The following is a 22,935-nucleotide window of genomic DNA, read 5'->3' as shown; positions in this document are numbered from 1 at the left end:
TGCTCCCAAGGCAAGTCTGCTCTCTCTGGGCTGTGCCTCTGACTTTGGGGCTGCAGCTCTGCTCCCAGGACAAGGTCTGCTCTCTCTGGGCTGCTTTTCTGGTCCCTCTGGATCTGGCACAGCTCCACTCCCCAGCTCAGCTTGGGCCCCTGCTTTCTCCTTAGCTCGGCCCCACTCTGTCTGACCCAGGCAAATCCAGCTCACACGGAGGACGGGACCTCCCAGGCCTCCTGACTCCCTGATTAGCCTGCCCGCCCTGCCATTCAGGCTGACCTGGAGCACAGGCCTCTCCCCATTGTTCCTGCGGGCTCTCAGTCTCAGGGTCCTGATTCCCCATCGACCCTTCCCCCTTTTTAGTACTGGGAGCTAGCAACTAAAACACCCCCACTGAACGTTAGTAAGGGGGCAACAGTCCCCTTACAGTAAGAAGAAACTTGACCTAAACACACATGATGTGCCAACTTCACACATTCCTCGTTAGGTATGAAAATTAGTTCTTGTTCGTTTTTCCCTATAAATGGGAAAAGGTTTTATTTCATCCACTTAGGGATTCCTCTGTATGGGGGAGGTGGAGCTGCTCCCTAGTAGTGTAGGAGTGTTGACCTGGTTATTGGGGTAGTTACTGTATGAATGTTGGTTTAGTTTAATAGCAGGCCATTGGAAAAACAGACAGGAAGCAGAACAATGGCTCAAAAGCCACCATCTACCAACACTTACAAGACAATACGAGACTCAGACTGACACCCAGACTCCAGAGGCTAAGGGTGACTGGGAAAGTGAGGCCTGCGTAGGGTCCCTACCAAAGGATGGCAGGACTCTAAGTAAAATACACATGCAGATAGACCTTTTGTTGTTTTAAAATCCTCTCTGATGTCATGCTGTCTTCATACTGTAATACTTTGGTTTAAGAAAGCTGCCTGGTCACAAGCTCCTGAAGGGAAGACCCACAGGTACTGACCCCAGTCCGACCTATTGGGGTAAACACAGTCAATACACAGGGTGCTGTAGCCCAGGGTACATTTTAAGAGTGGTAGAATCACGTGATTCCACTCCAGGAGAGGTGAAGGAGTGAGGCCTGAGACCAAAGGGTTGCACTCAGAGACCGGATGAGTCAGAGGTGCAGTTAACCCTGCAACTGTGACAGTCTGTTCTAGTTCCACTTCAGCGTGAAAACAGATGGACCTCAACAAAAGAATGACTTTCAATCACCTCTGAAAACTTTATTTAAAAAGGGCTTGATAATACATTTAATAGGGTTTTGATTGATCATATCACAATTCCGTAAACGCTACTTTGGTTTTGATGTAAATATTTAGAGGCTTAACATGAAGTACTTAAAATGCTTTGCGTTCTGGCCTTCCCCTCTTCAGAGGGCTAGATGGACAATTCCCGATATAGCGATTCTCATCTTTTAAAATTTGAGTCTCACTTTTAAAAGTTGTTGTAAATAACGGATTATTGTGGCACCTGGACATAATTTTGCAACATCAATATTACACTAAAAAGAAAAGGAGGACTTGTGGCACCTTAGAGACTAACAAATTTATTTGAGCATAAGCGGATACAGACTAACACGGCTGCTTTTTCTTTTTGCGGATACAGACTAACACGGCTGCTGCTCTGAAACCAATATTACACTGAAAACCAAAAATATTAACTTAACAGAAACTTTGTTCAAATGAGCATTTAGGTCCTGATTCAGCCAAGCATCTGAGCATGTGGTTACATTAAATCACATGCTTAAGTGCTTTGCTGAATCAAGACCATAATATCTATGCATTCTTACTGCATTGAAGGATATGTTTATTAAAATCCCTGCTCTCAACTTACCAATGACCTATGGTTGAGATTCCTTTAAAATGCAGTTATACCCTGAACGTGACTATATAAAAATTGCACCTTCTTATTCAGACCTGCTCCCTGTGTGAATTCAGGGTCATAGGTGCTGGCTTTAGTGACAAAAGATTCAAGAATTTACTCCTCTTAGGTGCATTGGCTGTGAAGAACTCTGAGAAAGAGAGGTGTATTCTAATTTAACTCATGCATTATCGACAGGAACTGTTAACTAAACCTTTGCAGAGCCAAGTTCTACTATATTACTTGATTATACCTGTGCAACCCCACTTCTGTGGGGCTGCACAGATGTGAGGTCGGAATTTAGCCTGGAGAATCTTTACTACTAACGATGCTTACGAAGGAGAAAAAAGGTTGACTTTCAGATTTCAGATGGGGCTGGTACATCAAAAAATGAATAGGTTTTGTTCTTGTAAATCAAGCAAATTTTTGAGTCATTTTTCAAAGGAGAACCGAACTCTAAGTCCCAAAGATCATTTTGTCCAGTGGAAGGAGAGTGGTAATTCACCTACCACCCTGCTTCTCTTAAGCTCTCTTGTTGATTCTCCCTCTCTCCAATTTTACCTTAAAAGCATTTGAGCATCCTCAGCCCATCATTTCAGATCTCCATAACCTTCCATCTGAAAGCTGAACTTGTTTTCCATAGCGGTCCATGTGAATGATGTTTGGATTGTGAAACAGGCACTCTTCTTCACCTTGTCTTTCCTCAAGGTCTAGGAAGTCAAAAATCATGTGTGTCACTGAGAGATGGACCAACCTACAAAATTTGAATCCTGCTTTTTGAACACCTCCAAAAGTCAGATGTGGCGTTTGGGTTTAGAAAGACCGAAGCGGATGCAAAATTCTGATCCAGATCCTGAGTATCAAAGCTTGGAGGTGTTTGTATCCAGGTTATTTGTTCTGGACATCTCTAGTTGCACTGCATTCACTGCAAAATTAAGAGTGCCTCCTGGTCTCTCAGCAGGACAAAAGGATCAGAAATGGGATAGTGGCTTTCATTGGAGAAGCCACTATGTGTCTTCTCCAATAAGATGTGGTTCTCAATAAGTCTTGATTTCCTGTCTGACTACTTCCAGCAGTACCTGAAGTTTGAGTGTAAGATAATCTGCCACAAGAAAAAAAGGAGAGAGGAATGCTTAATTTGTTTTTTGAACTATGTAAAACTGGTATTTGAATGGAGTATTTTGTGTGGAGAAACAATTTATTTCAGTACAACTGACACTATGTCCAATACAGCCCATTCTTTAGCAAAAGGTATCTCTGCTACCTTTTCTTCTGTATCTTCTTAGACATTTTCAATGGTTGTTGACAATACAGAACCCAGGGGCAATTTACTAATGCACCAAGTCTAAAGAAGTCAGGGTGCAGGATAAAACACTGATGTGATCAATGCTTTATCTGAGAGACAAACATTGTATTTAAAGTGGCAGAGCTACTCCTGAAACTTTGTGCTTGATACCACATGGGGAAGCCTCTCAAAATATATCTTACTTGTATTCCAGATCCCTTGTCCATACATACTTCCTAAGCCTTTTCTAAAGACCAGATAAAAACTTGGTGTTCCAGGACCAACATGTATATTTTGCCTGTTTACAAGTATATACTGGGAACGAGAGATAACATACACAGTATTTCCCTTCTCTTCCTATCAACGCTTTCCCCAGGCTTTCAGCAGAAATAGGTATGTACAGCATCATAATTAGGAGTCTACCAAATTCGCGAGTGTGAAAATCACATCTCTCCTATGAAATCTGGTCTCTGACTACCCAGCTATGAAGGCAGAGCAGAGAACTGTGGCTGCTGCCCTGGTGCCCAGCTCTGAAGGCAGTGCCACCTGTCAGTCACAGCGGAGAAGTGAGGGTGGCAATACTGTGCCCCCCTAACAGGCCCTTTTGGGTCCAGGCCCCTAGTTTGAGAAACACTGCAGAGAAATCACATATTTTTCATGGACTGGTCATGGCATAAACAACAAATTTCATGGATGTGTAACACATCCAAGAAATTTGCTATTTATGCCATGGCCAACCCATGAAAATGGTGTGATTTCTCTGCGATTTAAGTAGACCCCAATCACAATACATTTTTATTAGAGATGGGGCCAAATTGCAACCCTAGAACAAAACCCCTGAACTTTGGTGACATTCAGATCCAGAGCCAATCACTGCAGCTTGGGTCATCCTCTAATTTTAATTTCTATAGTTCCTTGTATTAAACCCAGACTTAGTACACACAGCCTCTCGTAGGTGGTGATTAATGAATCCTGAGTAGAATCTAATACTACATTATGTTTAAGGTTATCCCTTTGATCAGATTTATACTCACGGAATGTGGTACGGCAACAGTCGGGTATTGGCCTGCTGATCACCAAGAAGTAGACTGGAAAACCACTTAAAACCAGGGCACAGCCAGTGCTGACATACACTGGGTCTGAGTAGAAAGACATTCCCACTGCAAAGAGGCAGACGATGGTGAAGCAGACAGGAATGAAGAGGGGAACCTGGGGAAAAGAGCACAGACCTATCTAATCATATCTGACCATTTGTAATCTGTCTTAATTTGTCCAAACACATTATGTGTTAGCTTGTACCCAAATATTTATCAATAGCTAGACTCCTGTGTCCAGAAGACAAGAAACCTGGCCAGTCCAATCTTTCTGTACAGTCTGTCTCCAAACAAGTGGGATTCATGATCTCTGATATAGTCAAATTTGCGATCTACTACATTACAGTAACACCACCAGCGTGTACTCTCACCTCTCTTGATGAGGTATAGAAGCAGACATTAGAGACCATCTCAGGAGTCACCATATATAAAATTTAACACCTTATCCAGCCAGGAATTTAGCAGGAGGCAGAAACCTACCATGCCCCAGCTGCTTTCTGAGTTTATTACGGACTGGTCTTAGCTCTCTTCTGTTGATGTTGCTGGTGGAAAATCATGAGCATGTGCTACCATGAGTAGCACGTGCCCTTTCAAATAAATGATTTTCAATGTGCTTATGTAGTTATGTAATTCATTTTGAGCAGTCTCTAGTTTGCCTCCGGGAAGGCCAAATAAGCTTGAGAGACTGCTTCATGCTAGCAGCACCATACCTCAATGTAAAGTTTAGAGTAGCTACCACTGTAACTTAAAAAGCTCTCTGGGAAGCCAAATGACCTGGGCTGTTTAAAGTTCAGGATAAATTAGCAGACCCTAATAGAACTGCAAAGAGATTTTTTTTGGACCGTGGATCCAATCTCACCCAGTTTCCATACAATCCAATTGAAAAAAAATTTGATCCTAATCTCAGATTTCTCCAGACAGTTCACCTAAAATAAAAATCTCCCTTCAAGCTCTTTTAGACTCTAGTCTTTCATAATCAGAGGTGATCTGCTGTTCATGCCATGACTGCTATAAACTAACAAACAACTCACAGGCTAGTTTGGTTCTCTTTCCTAGTCTGTGTTCCTCAGGGTCAGCACACTTTAGCACACATACCAGTTAGTTAACTAAGTAATGAAAAAAAGCCAAGCAAGTAATCACCTAGGAAGAAATTAAACAACTAGTTGGGAGTTAGTAAAAAAACCTCAACCTCCTGCATCTTCCGTATGTTCTGAACCCCTTGTGGTAACGGAGATCATGGTAGCCAAACCAACTGGGGATTCAAATTGCAGTTCGAGGATCTCATTCCCACGCAATTACCCATAGTGCTGCTCCTCTGTTCGGGGGGGTGTAAGGGATGAAGCTTCTCGCTTGTGTTAGTTTTCAATTATTTTTAAGCATAAAATCTTACAGAAAAAAAATGAGCAATCGTAATAATTATACAAATAAATGGGACAATATCAACAGTAAGGATTTTTCTCTATGGCCACTAGAGAGCAGCATCTGTACATATCACACTTAAACTGGTCTTTCCTCTTTCAGAAAGGCAGTTCCTCAGGCAGAATAAAGCCCATCTAAATAGTCAACTATTCAATCTGTCTCTTTTCAAACTCTCAGAAGTGTTTTTAAAGCCCAAATTTAGACCCAACAGAAGGAGGTAAAAACTTTGGGAGGGGGGAAATCAATATGTTGCTGATTTCTTTGTTAAACACACACACTTTATCCAATGATTCTAGTTCAACAAATATATTTTAAAAGGGTGGTTCTGGGTGAATTTGTCGGTGCAGCCAGCATACTGTCTGGGAAAGTTGAGGGTGTCTTTTAATACGCTCCTTTAGCAAGGACTTGGAGTGGCGTGGCAGGCAGGGATGGAAAGAAAATTCACCGAGAAAAAAAGAGTCAGTACAGTTTGGGGGATAGACAAAGGTTCAAGCTGGTGCTTGTTTTTTCTTGAACTGCTTCACAAAACGCTCCTCTAACACATACAGACGGTGGCACTCTTGCACCGGTAACTGGCTGGAAGCACCTCACAGGCAGAGAATGGATATGAACAAATTCTTAGCATCTAAATCAGGGGTGGGCAAACTTTTGGCCCAAGGGCCATATCTGGGCATGGAAATTGTATGGTGGGCCATGAATACTCACAAAATTGGGGTTGGGGTGCAGGAGGGGGTAAGGGCTCTGGTTGGGGGTGCAGGCTCTGGGGTGGGGCCAGAAATGAGGAGTTCAGGGTGCAGGAGGGGGCTCCAGGCTGGCGGGTGGGGTGCGGGGTGGACTCTGGCTGGGTATGGAGGAGTTTGGGGAGTAGGAGGCTGCTCCAGGCTAGGACCAACGGGTTCAGAGGTGGGAGGGGGATCAGGATTGGGGCAGGGGTTTGAGGTGTGGGGGAGTGAGGGCTCCGGCTTGGGGTACAGGCTCTGGGGTGGGGCTGGGGATGAGGGGTGTGGGAATGCAGGAGAGTGCTCCATGCTGGGATTGAGGGGTTTGGAGGGCAGAAGGGGGTTCAGGGCTAGGGCAGGGGGTTGGGGCTCGGGGGAGGCTCGGGGTGCAGGCTCCGGGCGGCGCTTACCTCAAGCGGCTCCTGGAGGCAGCGGCATATCCCTTCTCCTGCTCCTATGCAGAGGCATAGCCAGGTGGCTCTGTGTGCTGCCCTGTCCTCAGGCACCACCCCTGCAGCTCCCATTGACCAATGGTTTGCGACCAATGGGAGCTTCAGGGCTGGTGCTTGGAGCAGGGGCAGCGTGCAGAGCAGAGTCCCTGGCTGCCCCTATGCATAGGAGCTGGAGGACGGCCATGTTGCTGCTTCCAGGAGCCACGTGGAGCAGCCCCCGACCCTGCTTCCTAGCTGGAGCACCAGAGCACGGCAAGCCCCAGACCCCGCTCCCCAGCGGCAATTCGAGGGCTGGATTAAAAACAGCTGGCGGGCCAGATTCGGCCCACGGGCCATAGTTTGCCCACCCCTGATCTAAATAAAACCCCATCCGTGCACTTAGAGCTCAGCAGACTATCCATCCATGACACCCTACCTGGGGAGTAGACCTGATAAGAATGGCATGGGTCAGAGAAGAAGAGCATTGTGGGAGTCAGGAAAACTGCATAATCTAGAATCCACTTTGATTCCCCATTGCAAACATTATGCAGCAGGGAAAATGGTAAGCAGGTTGAAACCCGCCTTCCCTTCCTGCTGCTAAGGTGGTCCCTAATACAGCTGGAAATAGGAAACACTCCCACATACAGTACTATGGGCTCAGGATGCAGCTCTCCAGCCCAAACTTTGTTGCTCTCAGCTTCCAGAATATGTGTCTCCTGACCCCACAGAGATGGATGATGCACATGAGTTGAATGGACTAGATCAAAATTACGCCTTCTATAAGCTGCTGTTGGTTGATTGCTGTGCATTTCTTACTCCTCTAAAGCCTGTTTTGGTGGTGGCTGTACTTGAGCAAACTTACAGCACAATGTTTGGGGGTGGAAGGGAAGAGCAGTTGGAAGACCTCTCTGGGAAGAGGAAACTAGGGGCTGGGATAAAGGGGTCTTGGAGGGAGAAACTCTAGGAACAAATTAAGCTCAGGAGGAAGCTTTGGCTGAGGCTTGTGCTTTGTTGCGGCAAACCCCATGCGGGGTGTTTGGACACTAGCCTGTGTGTGTGCGTATCAGAGAGTGGGGTGGGGGCTGTCTATTCTCACCAGATCTCCTGACTCCCAATCTGACCCCCTACCCACTGGGCTATGCTACCTTCCCTAATTAAACCTGACTGTTCACACCTGGGTAGAACACTGCTTTCTGAAGGCTGACTGGCCTTTCCAGTGGCAGACAAAAGGTCCCCCATGCCGGGTAAGTTCCCTTCAGACTGAGGAGAGGTGAGGTAATGTGCTGCAGGTTCTAGGGCTCAGTGAACGACGCGGAGAGAAGCCAGTTATAACAACGATGGGCCTGTGCACTCCTGGCTTTGAAACCGGCCACGCGTTACCTTGAATGGCCTGGGCAGCTCTGGGTGACGGTAACGATGGATGATGAGCCCAAGTGTGGCTAATCCTATGAAAAGCCATCGGGAAAAGCTGAAGAAATTCAGTAGGTGGTAGATGTCTCCAATGCACACCATGGCGGTAACCAGTGGGAACTGGGGGTTGTAAAGATGAAACACATTCATTAAATCCTCATCCCAGCCTTTAGCAATTTAAACATGGATGGGTCAGGAACTCACATTTACAGTCAGCTGCAGTATGATAAAGCTCGCATGGTCTGGTTAGGACCAATTTTGATGCTGAGCTGAGACCACTATATTCTCTTCATATGAGGTTTCAGGGTGGGAATGCATGGTAGGTAAAAGGCTGCATTTCGAAATAAACAAGTTTTCACCACTTCAATCAAAGATGACACTGCTAGTGTTAGAAGGTACCTAACAATGCCCAGGCAAAATTGGTGAAACATTTTGCACAAAAATTCATTCCATGTGATTTCGCTCCATCCCTGAAATGTCAGTGTTTGTAACATTTGAACCACTGAATTATTGACAAAGAAAGCAGACAAAACCTGGAAGAGACATTTTTGTGGGATAATTTTGAGGAGTGGTTGTGGAAGGTGTTGATAGCAGCAACCCTCTTAGTTTAAGCCACATGGTCAAGTGGATTTTAAACTCAGGACAAGGAGCCAGGAGTTCATGAGTTCAAATCCCACCTCTGTCACTAAGCGACTTTGATAATGCTTTCCAATATGCAGTCAAGGTAAACTCGTTTGCAGGGTGAATGAGTATCCACAGAAATCTTTTTGCAGTATTGTACCCCTTTTACTCTTCAGAGACCTCAGAGTAACTTGATTCCCTTTAAATCTCACACACCTGTCCAGACTCTGCATAGTGACACGTAAAATAAGAAGCCAATCAGAACTGCAGGACAGTAGAAATTCCAATTGAAAAATCGGATCTCCTCACCATTAAGATGACGGCTGGAAGGGGAGTGTGCCTTCGGATGTGGATCATGGAGAAGAGAGGAGGCCATTGACCCTCCCTTGAAGCCACAAATAGAGTCCTGAGAGAAGACATGGAGCAGTACAAGAACCTGAGTTCCAGTCTCCTGCATCTGCACTAGAGAACAATCACTGGTAGTTGAACTGGTGGCATAAAGCCAGCATAAGTACCAACAATACAGGCTGTTCACACTAACCATGCTAATTAGGGTGCAGTTTTACCCCAAGTCCACACTTGTACTGGACTACATCCTTGTAGCTGCACCATCCTCTGCTAACCTATCCCACAGTTCCTGACACAGCTTCCTGAAACAGTAGTTTGTTTTTCAAAATCTCCCACAAAGTCAAACTCCCTTTATTTTCTGGGAAATTCCCATAAGTCCCCAAGAACTGGCCCCATTTCCAAGTTCATTTCTCATGTTGGAGGTCAAGATGTTCTGGCACTACCTTGGAGAACCAGCAATTCCCAGGATTGCTTGTGTGTCAACTAGCTGATGAGTGATATCTACTTGTGTGTTGTCAACAGATTTGGTGGCAGTGCCCTCCTCCTGTTTATACTGCAAATCAGTTAGCAAGATTTAAAAGAATCTGACCTTGAAAATGCAAAGATCCCCCCATTCATGGTTCCAAAGCAGGACAGGGCAACCAGGATGGGAATCACGGAGATAAGTCTTTGGAAAGCTTTTTGTGCAAAACTCTGGAGGAAAGACACGCTTTGGTTCAGAAACACCCTGGTAATCCCTGAATGGTATCAGAATTAATGGAAAGAGCTGGATGGCCTTCCACTGGAAGGTTTAAAACAGAACTCCACTTACTCCCAAGTCTGTATTACCTATTCCTCTTCCCCACTGCCATCCTGATCTCTATTTCTTATTCCATCTCCTCAGGCAAGTCTAAGAGGTATTATTGCTTGCGGATACTCTTGAAAGTGACAAAGCTGAAGGCCTTTCCGCTATAAAATCCATTATTACTGACCACATCCTAGAAGCTTCCCCATCCCCTCCCACTTAATGTAAATTTATCCCTCTGAAGAAACCTAATAATGGGGTTACAACTCACCACAGCCACAGCCTGGGAAGCCAGCACATCCTCTGCTGTCAAGACTGTATAATAGGAAACGTTGGTGAGCATGTACCCCACAATTACAGTGACCACAGACATTATCACAGCCAGTGGGTTATTTCTACAAAAGTGAGAGAGAGACAGAGTGCTAATGAAAAAAGCTGGTTTGTTTTTGTGGGTTTTTTTACTCACAGATCAGTACTACCACGCCAGGCAGTTAGAACAACTAGCACTCATTTTTCTTCCATTTAAAAGGCAGCTTATTTTGAAATAATGCTGTGTCCCCTGTGGCTGACCTTAAAGGCCCCTCTCCTATTCTTACCGTTCAGGTCGGACCAGTTCTTCTTGCACAAAGCTAGTTTGAAACCTGCAGAATGAAAGAAGACAGGTTATGGCAGAGTTTAAATGATGGCTCAGGAGAAGCACCGTAGATTTAGGAGTAGACACTGCCATTCATTAAAAGGACCCGGGCTGCACATACCAGCCTGAATATGCAAACATCCCAGCATAAAAAGCCAAGGGCATCTTGTCCAAAGTCAGCAATTGACTACTGAAAGCATCCTGGAAATTTTCAGTGTGGCCTAAAAAAAAAAAAGGAGAGAAACACAGGGCTAGAGAGCGTTGGAGACAGAGACATCCCCTCTACTTGTTACCAAAAAATAAAATTTGCAGAAGAGGTTTGATTTCTCTCTGTCTCTCATACAACCCCAACAGTTTGCGGTTGCAGTATCTTCAATTATTTATAATGAATTTATAGAGCGGAGGAGGCCAAACATGGCCTGAGAGAGTCTCTACCTGTAGAAAACCTCTTTCTAGACCTGAAATGAACTCCCTGACCCCCAAACTCTGGATGTGTGCTCTGCTTCGAGGTTGCACAGCCAGCTAATGCTGCTCAAGCTGTGCTACCCTGACTCCTCAGCATAAGCACCAACCACAGCCTCATGCTATGTACAACATGGAAACCACAAAACAAAGAGCTCTAGGAAGTAACACAAAAAGCGTGGAGTTAGAGGTCCTTTGGAGCAACTACATGAAAGCACACTTCCTGCCTACACTGCCCTGCTCTCTCTCCACTGACTGCTGGAGAGGGAAGAAAAATTGAAGAGATTGAGGGTTGAGATGGACAAAAACAAAGGTGGTTTGGATGGGGATCCCATTTTATTTGGTGATTATAGGAGAAAATAAAGCTCGTGGAATCAAAAGAAAGCTGAGGTTGAAGAAAACTAAGCAGCAAGTTAAAATGGTATTAAAGAGCCTAGGAAAAAAGGGACAGTGTTCTTTAAAACACTTAAGAAATGGTAACTACAATAGAAGGACAAAAAGGAAGGGAAGAGAGAAGATAGGACAAAATTCTCTGCCGGGATCAATGGAATGATAAGGGGGTACAATGGAAAAAGTAGCCTATGTTTGGGGGAGGTTATGTATCTTCTAACATGTTTGCTGATAAATAAATACATAATAAAATTATTTATTGTTTGTGAGATCCTAATGAATGATTTACAATCCCTGTATAGTTACATTAAGTACAACCTGTAATTCTGAGGTCTCTGACCACACTATCACTGGCACGACTCCTTCTATCACGGGGGTGATGCCAGGCATCCAGAGTGTCATTTGAAGGTATTCTGAACAATAAATTGCTGAGGATTTTCTGGTACAGGGGCAATCCTTCAGGTCAGAAGCATGGCCAGCCTGATGGGCTTTTTGCATGTCCCATGAAGCCAGTTCCAGATGACAACCAGAAATATGAACGTTCACCCCAATCCCTTTATTCTCTCAGGGGAAGATACAAAATGAGGACACAAGATTAATTATCCCAACTGTGAACACTATGGAGGACTGGTCTACACAGGAAAGGTATACCAACATAAGCTAAGGTGTGAATTTAAACCAATATAGTTTTATATATAACCTGTGTAACTCCCAGTGTGCCCCCTATGGTTCTGGTATGAGTGCCCTTTTTCAGTTTCACTTATGTGCTTTGAAAGGGGTTTAAGCTAAACGGAAAAAAAAAGACACACTTATTTCAGAATATAAACATCTACACTGGAAGCTATACCAGTGTAACTATATCTATTAAATTATGCCGGTAGAATTATACCAGTAAAAACTTCTCATGTGGACAAGCCCTTAATGAATGCCCTCCCGCAGATCACAGCTGAGCAGACCCACCTTGGGCCAGAAGCATCATCCCTGGCACAATGATGAGCACGAAAGCCAGGAGTTTGATGACGGATAGGACATTCTGAAGCCTGGCACTCCAGCTGACACTCCAAGAGTTCAGGATGAGGACAATGTCTGGAGGAGAAGGCAAAGACCAACATATATGGCTGGGGCTCAGAATAAATCAGAAGAATTTTACTCTCATGCTTTTCCCATTGTCTCAGCCTATTGCCCTGAGTACACTGAATAGAGACAGCAACATTCCCTGCCCTTGGTGCTGGGGAGAATTCTTAGTGACCAGAATGTTCAGAGTGACAGATATTTTAAGACCATATGCACATGACCCAGAGTATGACATTTCCTTCCTTCCAAAATGTCATCAGCCTGATGCAGCATCTAGCCAATATTTGCCCATAAGTAAAAACAGACCTTCAAACTTGCTGGCTAGAACTCTGGTTTCATTTCCCAGCCAGTCTGATAGCAGTGTATGGCCAGTGATGATTTCTACTCTCCACCCAGCTTCGCAATCCACAGATGCATTTATATCAGCTTTGTGACTTCATTTTCCCCCTTTTTTCTAGAGACGGGCCCAAACCAGAACCCCAGATCCTGAACTTTGGATGGCTCGGCATTTACTATGGAATCTAAGTTTCACAGTTTTATCTGTAATGGGACAAGCCCAAACCCTGGATGTAAACACCTCTGAATTTGGGGAGAAGGGGTTCAAAATCTGAATTAAAATTTTGTGGCTTAGGCCTATATCTGCTTTATACTTACAGTACCCCAAGAGAGCTGCGAGCTTCACAGCAGGAAGTGGGGCTGCACAGGGGGCAAAAAATGGTTCCAATATGTAGTTTCCAAATGCCAGAGAAAGCACTGCACTGTTGGCTGGCCTATCAGGAGGGATGGATTCATGGAGTTAGAAACTGACTTTCTGGTGTTAAGCTATTTTATATGCAAAAGACTACATTAAAAGAATGTTAACATTTGAAAATTTAAATTGGACAATAAAATCAGGAAATTTAGATTTAAGTCAAGCTGGAAGGGCATATTGATTGGGGTGGAATCAGTTCTGGGTCCGGTTCTGTTCAATATCTTCATCAATGATTTAGATAATGGCATAGAGAGTACACATATAAAGTTTGCAGACAATACCAAGCTGGGAGGGGTTGCAAGTGCTTTGGAGGACAGGATTAAAATTCAAAATGATCTGGAGAAACTGGAGAAATAGGTCTGAAGTAAACAGGATGAAATTCAATAAGGACAAATGCAAAGTACTCCACTTAGGAAAGAACAATCAGTTGCACACGTATAAAATGGGAAATGACTACCTAGGAAGGAGTAGTGTAGAAAGGGATCTGGGGGTCATTGTGTATCACAGGCTAAATGTGAGTGAACCGTAGGTGCGGACTTCCACTCTACCAGGAGGTGCTAGACCCCCCCCCGACACACACACACACACACACACTCCTTCCCCCAAAGCCTAATGTGCACATATGGCTATTCACTCCTTCTGCCTTCTTTTTATTTTATAAGACTTTCGAGGTAGTGGGTATGGTTTCTCACTTTATGCACTTTTTAAAAATAATATGAGCTGGTTATCCATTTCCATGACTTTCCCAGGTCTCACTAACACCTCATTTTAGGTAGCAGAAAAAAAAATGTTACCCGATAGCAAAGTATTCAGCCCACAGATACAAGAAACTTGGCAAAGGCCCCAGTGTCTCCAGAATATAGATATAATGTCCTCCAGACTTTGTGATTCTTGTTCCAAGTTCTGCATAGCACAAGGCACCTGGAACAGATGAAGTAAATATGCATTTAGTAAATTGTCCCATGGAATTACCACTGCACGTAGAATTTATTGAGAATTAAAGGAATCTGTTTAAAATGAGCTAAGAATACAGAATATAAGAACTGCCATACTGGGTCAGACCATGGTCCATCTTACCCAGTATTCTGTCTCTGACAATTGCCCATACCAGAACTTCAAGGGAAGAGTACAAAACAGGCAATTTTGGAGTGACCCATGTCTGTCTTCCAGTCCCAGCTTCTGGTAGTCAGAGGTTTAGGGTTGCCCCAAGCATGGGGTTGCATCCCTTACCTTTTGGCTAATAAGCATTGATGGACCTTTCTTCTATTAACTTATCTAGTTTTTTTGAACCCAGTTTTACTTTTGGCCATCACAACATCCCATGGCAATGCATTCCACAGGTTAGTTGTGCAGTGTGTGAAAAACGACTCCCTCTTGTTTGCATTAAACCCACTGCCCATTAACTTAACCGGGGGACCCTTAGCTTTAGTATTGTACGAAAGGATAAATAACAGTTCTGTATTCATTTTCTCCATCAGTCATGATTTTATAAACCTCTGTCATATCTCCCCTTTGTTGTCTCTTTTCTAAGCTGAACAGCTCTAATCTTTTTAGCCTCTCCTCAAACAGAAGTTGTCCCATATCCTTGATCATCTTTGTTGTCCATCGCCAGGGCCGGCTCTAGGCACCAGCAAACCAAGCATGTGCTTGGGGTGGCACATTTCAAGGGGTGGCTTTTTTTTTTTTTTTTTTTTGCTTGGGCAGTTGCGCTCTCAGAGCTTGGGGCGGCAAAAAACCTTGAGCCGGCCCTGCCCATCGCTGAACCTTTTCAGATCTACTATTTCATTTTTTGAGATAGGGTGACCTGATCTGGGGATGGTATTCAAGGTGTAGGTGTGCTATGGATTTATATCGTGGCATTACGATATTTTCTGTCTTATTTTCTATCCTTTTCCTAATAGTTCCTAATATACTGTTAACCTTTTTACTGCTGGTGCGCATTGGGTAGAGGTTCTCAGAGAACTATTCATAACAGAAGAAATGAAGGCTTTTAGTGCAAATCCCTTTATTTGCAATAATGCTGTTTCCAGGGGAGATCTATTTTCATCTGGTAAAACATTCTTGTCAGTTTAATGGCATAACTTCTCCACTGACTTTATGTGGGAAAGTGCATGGAAAGAAGTTTATCTTTGCCTTAGAAATTTACTTTAAAACACTTCATTTCTCCCATTTACCTAGCTCTAAGCCTCAAACACGCACACCTCCTCCCTCAAATATAGGTGAGCCAAGGACATGGAATATGTCTCTGATCAGAGCCATGAAGAAAAACTTGATACAGAAGGATGTAGAGAATTTCTAACCAAGTGGTTCAAATACTCTCTATTTCTCTTTCTGTATCTATGGAAAGATAGATTTTAAAACTGGCCACTTCTGTCTCAACTGTAAACCCCTCAGAACCTACCTACAGGCAATGGAAGGAATATAAGCCCTGATTCACCAAAGCACTCAAACACATGCTTAATTTGAAGCATGTGTGATCCCATTGATTTCAATTGATCTGTTCATTCACATGCTTCAAGGCAAGCATATGCGTAAGTATTTTGCTGAATTGGGACGATAACCAAGTATCAATCTTGCATTTCAAGGGAAAACATAAAAAGAGGGTAAGCGTTACTTAATGCACTATAGCAAAGAATAATAATATGACACTAATAAAAGGAAGTCTTCAAGCTGGACATTAGAGGAAGAATGAAGTCAGTTAGAAAATTTAATAACTTGACAAGGGAAGCCATTTGGGTACCACCAAGATAGATTTTCAAGAATACACAAGATACACTAGGAGTTTAGTGGAGAGGACAATCCTTCACAAGTACAGATGGTTTGGCTAGCTGACCAATAAACACTTTATCATTTATGATCCTACTCAGTTAAAAAGAAACCTACATTTGTGATGTTATGGTTTGAGATTTTACATATGCAAAAGAATGAAATTTTAAAGCTGATGTTTTCACAGCAACCTCAACTAAGCCACATTATACATATATAGTAAGGTATAAGAGTAAGAACTAATACAAAATATTACATACGATAAACACTAGAAGGAAGAGAGATAATTGTTATGGGATCTATGATTAAAAAAGCCACAGGAACCAGGAAATTCAAACTCTCAATGACAGCACTATAACAAAGCGGTTTTTTGCACTTACAAACCAAACAAAGCAGGAAAGTCACATACTGAAATAAATACACTTCTCCTAGGTCCCCAGAACTCTGTGGTTCTCCATCTAGTGCCCCTAGCTAGAGGCCTAAACCCCCCTTCGTCACCCCATGCATCTAGACATTCCATAGACAAGAGAACTGCTCCCATGTCTGTACCCACATGTGGCACCACATTCACAGATCTTAAGTCTTGGGTTTTCCCCAAGTCCCTCAGACAAATCAGTTAAACAACAGATCCTTGGAACCCTGTGGACACAGGACCTTATTACTGCTTCAATTCTATGGCATTCGGAGATAGGAGTTTTGGTCCATTGTATTCCCAGCTTATTTTTCTTGGAGAAGTAAAGTTAGGCCTTTGTCGTAAATATATATCATTCGCTAGTTTCCCCATCTACCAACAATTTAACAAGAAGGGTAAAGCAACTCACCACTCACCAAACATAGAGAGAATCCCACAGGCAAACCAAACGATTAAGGAGACACCCACGTTGCCGGAGTTTTTCAACACCCCTTTTGGAGAGATAAAGATGCCGCTGCCCACCATAGTGCCAATGAGGAGTGAAAAAGCCCTCACCAAAGTGATCTTTTTCCTCAGAAAAACAACCTCCTCTTCTTCCTTGGCTTTTCCCATGGCCTCTACAATTTCAGGGTATGGGTGGGCATTCAGAAGTTAAGGATTCCTTATGGGTCCTTCCCAATCCCACAGTCAACAGAGCTCACCTGTGATAGAGGAAAAGAAAGTCAGGGATTTGTGGAGCTTCTTTTGGGAATGACTGTTAAAGCCATTTTACCAACAACCCATCAAAATCTGCTGGATCTACTCTCCTCACCCATTGGCTATCACTGGGCAAAGAAACCACAGGTGCGTAAAACATGCTACACAACCACGCCATCTCTTATGTCAGAACACCTCTGGGTATTGGGTTTGCTAATTAACTTTTGCTCCTCCTGCTGCCGCAGAACATAAGACACTGTAGGCTGTACATAAACAGTCCTTTAGGCCAAGATTTTCAAAAGCGATGAGTGATTTGGGGTGCCACTATAGTTCGGTGTCCCACTTGAGTTGCCCTCAAAGGACCCAATTTTCATAAACTGCTGATCACTCACACTCTGAAAATCAGGCCCCTTTCAGATGCTGCCCCTTTCAGAGTTGGGCACCTATAAATTTAGGCTGAGCAAAATCACGAGTCACTTTAGAAATTTTTGGCCCAAAAATGTTTTTTGTTTGGCAACAGTGGAGCAAAGGGTTTAATTTAATAGACATTTTGCACAAACATGTCCAGAGTATCTGTTCTTGAGCCAAAATTGGCTGCCGAGCCTTTAAAACAGTGGTGGGCCACCTGCGGCCCGTCAGGGTAATCTGATGGCTGGCCACGAGACAGTTTGTTTATATTTTCATGGCCACCTGCAACTCCCAGTGACTGTGGTTCGCTGTTCCCGGCCAATGGGAGCGGTGGGAAGCGGCAGCCAGCACGTGTCTGAGGCCTGTGCCACTTCCCGCAGCTCCCATTGGCCGGGAACGGCGAACTGCGGCCACTGGGAGCTGCGGGTGGCCATACAAATGTGAACTGTCTGGCAGTCCGCCAGCAGATTACCCTGATGCGTTGTGTGTGGCCCGTGGGCTGCAGGTTGCCCACCACTGTTTTAAAAAGTCAAAATAAGCTCTTTGGGTCCCTGATGTGCCAGATTATCTGCTACCGCTCATCAGGGCAGGGCGTAACTTTATGAGTCTCCTAAGGCTCAGACAGGTTGCTGGAACTGATGAGCGTAAGGCTTGAGGGGTAGGGAGTAAAAACCACCAAGGCTCCTGAGCTGTGAATTGCAACATACAGCTGATGTTACAAGTGGACGGTCTTACTCGGTATCTAGCTAATATGTATGAAACAGCTACAGGCTGGTATGTGTCATATCTCTGAAAGTAGAACTACAAAGCATGTGAGTCCAATATTCAAATGTAGGATTGGTTAAAGATTGATAAAATAATCTAAACGAAGGCATTCTTTTGAGCACAAATATTATTGCTAAAACTTAAAAAGTGCACTTATCTGGTTGGTTGGTTGGTTTTGAACAAAGCAGAGAGGTTTACAATCTGTCCCAGACTGTCATCCCTTGCTGGAGTCTCAGAGCAATTTGATATACAGTAAACAGTAGCTTCTTTTAGTTGGCTGTGAAATTCCATAGTAAAAATAAAAAACAGGATGTAAAACCAGATTTATAGACTGGATTAAGGATTTGAAGTAACTCTTGAACTCTACATGTTTAGCCACATGGTCTGAGACACCAGTGCCAGCCAAGAATGTTGGGAAACTTAATGGGCAAACACCACAGATTTCAGGAATGTGAAAACTGGGATTTGTTCTGCAGGCTGTTGGGGGCAGGGGTAGGAGTGGGGGCGGGGGGAAGAAACAAAGAGCTATTGCATACCATTCAAACAGAGACCTAGCAATGAGCAGCACCTGACCAAAATTGTTCCAACTCTGCTTTCTAGTTGAATTCCTGCCCCTGGCACATTAAAATGCAGCTATGTTAATCCTTGTGGCAATGCTTAAGAATATGCACAATGTGCTTCGTATAAAAAACCATGTACAAAGCTGCTTTTTGTTCACCTTTTTAGTGGACTACTGGCTCAAATCCTTCTCACTCCCAAATACAGTATTGCATCTACCAACAGCATTGCTTAAAATCGCAGCCCCTCAGGTTGCACTTCACACCAGTGTTTCAAGCAATTTTTACCAACATTTCAAAACAGAATAAAGCACTACTCATCTTACCTAGCAGGACCCAAAGCCTGGCATGGGGTGGAGAATGAGAAAAAGCCAAACTAGGGTAAGGGGAAAACTTTGTATTACTATACTGCCTCTAGAGACCCAAGCTGAGATGGAGACCCCATGGTGCTAGAGTCCACGCACACACACACAGAACCAATCAGAGTGGGGGCCAGGAGGGCCATTTGGCCTGGGCCTCAAGCTCAAAGGGGGCCTCAAATTTAGATACTTGTTAATTTTTTGGCATTTGATAAGTTTCGCAACTTGTTTTTATGTGCATCCTTATCAGACCAAAACCATTTGAATAGGCTCGCCATGCTTAATATCAACTGGGACATTGCACAAAAGGTAGATATTTTTCCTCAATAATTAGTGCATTTGCACAGAAAAAGACTAGAAAAGCATTTGTTAAATAAAAAAATATTCAAATTATGTTTCACTCTTTTTTTGGTACCTTATTTTGTTTTCATGTGTCATCATTTTTTATTTTTATTATGGCTAGAGGCCTCAAAAGCTGGAAGTGGCCCGGGCCTCTCTGGACCTCTGAGAGGGAGGGAGGACGGGCGCACACACACACACACACACCATTCCTGTCGTGAAGGGCTTACAATCTAACCAGGTAAAACAGATCCAGGGAATATTCTTATCTCCATTTTATAGCTGGGGACCTGAGGCACAGACCAACTAGCCTAACAGCACACAGGAAACGTGTGGCACAGCTGAAACTGAACCTAGATCTCCTGAGTCCCAGTCCAGTGCCTTAATCTCCAGACTGTCTTTTCTCTCTACCACAAACTGTATAAATATGTATCCAATTATGTCCACAAACCTAATTCATAGTTTCTGAGGACTATTCCTAACTACTTCCACCTATATTTCCCTTGTACAGACCTCAGTTAAAATGACACCACCAAGAACCTTTTAACTACGTCCAGTGGTGAGCTGGAGCCGGTTTGCACTAGTTCACTAGAACCAGTTGTTAAATGTAGAAGCCCTTTTAGAACTGGTTGTTCTGCGAGGGACAGCCAGTTCTAAAAGGGCTTCTAAATTTAACCGGCCAAAAGTGGCACCTTAGGTGCTGACTCCATGGGTGCTCCAGCCCTGAAGCACCCAAAGGGAAAATCTGGTGGGTGCAGAGCACCCACCGGCAGCTCCCCGGCCCCAGCTCACCTCTGCTCCGCCTCCGCCTCCTCCCCTGAACGCACCGCCCCGCTCTGCTTCTCCGCCCCCCTATTTAGGAAAGCTGAGAGGCATTTGTTTGTGACACTGTAATTAACACAAGAAACAAGGCTAAAGAAGAGAAGTCTAAACAGACTTACTTTTGGCTTTCTTTATCTACAGCAGACTCACTAGCTTACTGTCCTAGATTTAAAAAAAAACCTGGAGGAATAGCAGCGGGTAAAATCAGACGTGAATTTGCAGTGCCAGATCCTGGTAATAAAGCCAATGTGATCCTGAGGTTCAACATGAGAGCAAAGTGAATAATTCTTACTGACTCATTTATTTAAGCAATTTTCACCAAATTTTCTGTTTGTGAATTGTCCGTGCTCAGATTGGAATTTTCTCAAATTTCTTTAATTAAAATTACTTGCCAAGTAATTATGGGAAATTGTCCTTGGGCTGGGTCACTTTTATCCCCTTGACCTTGGTCCTTAAGCATTTCCTGGTCTATCATACCACATCACATCTTCTGCAAGAAGACTCCTTAGCCTATGACCTTTTAATGAAGAACCCAGGATGGAGTAGGCTCCACTCACCCACCCACCCGTTGGCAAGAGTTTGAAGTAAACTAAGTTTGTCCTTAAAGCAGCATTTTTGTATAGTTGCCTCTTACCAGAATTTCTATTCTTCATCATTCTTCATCTGCATCTATTCTTCATATAAAATTTTTGATTAAGCCCAATCTGTCAAATAGGTCATTGCAAGTATTCAATATTTTAATTCTAGCTATATTGATTAGATTTCACCGGCCATATAGATCACATGGTGTTGTTTCTGTTCCTCAGCTGGGTGAGTGTAACTCTGAATTTTAAATTCATGGCAGAGAGAACTTGCTTTAGTAATCTAATAATTCATATCTCATTAGTATTCTGCAATATTTGCTTAATATTGATTCTTTTCACAAATGTGCCAGCCCTTAAATTCTTTCACTATATTAGCAAAAAGGCAACACAAAGGGGAAGTGTGTCAGACGAACACAGAATATTTCCCCCTTCTATACCACCTGCCGCTAAAGAATCTCAAAGCATTTTACAAATATTAAGCCGTACAGCTTCCCTGTGAAGTAGTTAAATGTTGTCCCCATTTTTACAGTGGGAAAAACTGAGGCTGAAGAGGTTAAGTGACTTGTCACGATGGAATGAGTGGGGAGTAGAACCCAGGATTCCTGGCACCCAGTCCCAGACAACACAGCCAACTTGAAGGCAAGCCAGATAATATAGATAAGAGCTGCCAAGATTAGCGTTCCAGTTTGACAATATCTATTATGGGATGCTACCATGAACCTGCTACACTTTCTCCTGTGACTTGTCCTCCTTCCACTCTCAGGAACAGGCCACATGCAGGGACTGAGACTATTTGTCCAGTTTTTAAATTGTTTTCTCAGCTGCAAAGGACAAAATAAAAAACAAACTAAACATTCCTAGCAGAAAGATCCCCCAGAGGGGTCTGATCCTCCTTCAAAGCAGAGTAAACCCTTCCTGAAATTCTCATCCCTTAAACATGTCAGTGCAAAACGAGAACTCAATCATAGCACTCCCATATACAATTAGAAGATTGTTTGCTTAAAACTTTGACCTAGAGCTGAGCAATGCTAAGGCCCATCAAGGCTAAATCCTGATAGAGGAACTCCTTCCACAACTAGTTCTTTGGTTCAGATCTGATCCAGGGTGACAGTGATAACAATTGTTAATGCCTGATGGCTGATTGGTGGCTTATGGGACGTGCCTTGGTGGTTTCAGTCCAATTCCCAGGGGCTATGCGCCCACCTCACAAACTCATCCATTACCATTAGCACCCCTATAGGGCAATGGCTGAATGGGCATGAAATCTGAACTACCTTCCTCCCACCTCCAGAAGCAGTCTTCTCCAAGTTGAGGCACAGTGGCAGGGCAGCATGGGGAAAGTGCGCTGCCAACGATCATACCGTACCTGTTGTTTAGATAAAGGACTCCAGCCTTGAGAACTGGCTGACACTTTTGACCAGCAAATTAATTCCTAAAGTAATTAAAAGATTTCCAGCAAGGTCTGTTTTGTGAGAGCCAACAACATTACTCCACTAGGGCTCTGAAGTGGTCACACACCCTGCCATCTGTACACTTAAAGACAGAACTCCCTGCCCACTGTCAACTATCTTACCCAGCTACTTAGCGCACTCTCCAGGGCCCATTTTTTCCAGGAGAAACTTTTTCTTTGTATGAGAGAAATCATTCCCCTCCTCTACTGCACTATCCTGTTATTGGAAGATGGGTCATCTCTAATGAAAATCATCTGTCTACTCTCACTCTGTTTTAGCTCTGTGTCACTTCATCCTTTCATTTATCCACTCAGAGCCTAGAGTTACTGGTACTGGAGTGCTATGTTCTGGGTCCCCTCATATTTTACACTACGTGTACCCTTAATCTAATTAAACTGCTGTTGATCTACCCAGAGGCAATGCATGTGTGTCCCCCCAGATTTCTGCCTTCCATTTAGCACAGAGTTTTTCAGTCCCACAATTTGAAAACCATCGGC

General features: G+C 43.7%; 1 protein-coding gene across 1 annotated transcript; it reads right to left on the bottom strand.

Moving 5' to 3' along the window:
• Positions 1 to 1,307: 1,307 nt before the first annotated feature.
• On the bottom strand, positions 1,308 to 17,141 carry LOC141985475 (cystine/glutamate transporter-like). Its single transcript, XM_074949647.1, has 12 exons — positions 16,874 to 17,141; positions 14,074 to 14,200; positions 13,183 to 13,298; positions 12,415 to 12,540; positions 10,724 to 10,823; positions 10,565 to 10,609; positions 10,240 to 10,363; positions 9,774 to 9,877; positions 9,146 to 9,242; positions 8,186 to 8,335; positions 4,177 to 4,351; positions 1,308 to 2,959 (listed from the first exon to the last, which is right to left on the bottom strand). Exons 1-12 carry the CDS (start codon positions 17,067 to 17,069, stop codon positions 2,895 to 2,897), a joined length of 1,425 nt encoding a protein of 474 aa, XP_074805748.1. The 5' UTR covers positions 17,070 to 17,141; the 3' UTR covers positions 1,308 to 2,894.
• Between the last annotated feature and the right edge of the window lie 5,794 nt (positions 17,142 to 22,935).

The sequence above is a fragment of the Natator depressus genome, chromosome 1 (assembly GCF_965152275.1).
Source record: "Natator depressus isolate rNatDep1 chromosome 1, rNatDep2.hap1, whole genome shotgun sequence".
In the NCBI taxonomy this organism is placed as follows: Eukaryota; Metazoa; Chordata; order Testudines; family Cheloniidae; genus Natator; species Natator depressus.
This window is presented reverse-complemented; position numbering and strand designations above follow the sequence as displayed.

Excerpts from the sequence above, each read along its gene's own strand:
- LOC141985475 (XM_074949647.1), bottom strand. The coding sequence starts at position 17,069 with ATGGGAAAAGCCAAGGAAGAAGAGGAGGTTGTTTTTCTGAGGAAAAAG. Across the intron at positions 12,541-13,182 it reads CGCAGCTCTCTTGGGGTACT|ACATTGTCCTCATCCTGAAC; the intron begins GTAAGTATAAAG and ends CTTCTCCTCCAG. Across the intron at positions 10,364-10,564 it reads GAACTGGTCCGACCTGAACG|AAATAACCCACTGGCTGTGA; the intron begins GTAAGAATAGGA and ends TCACTTTTGTAG.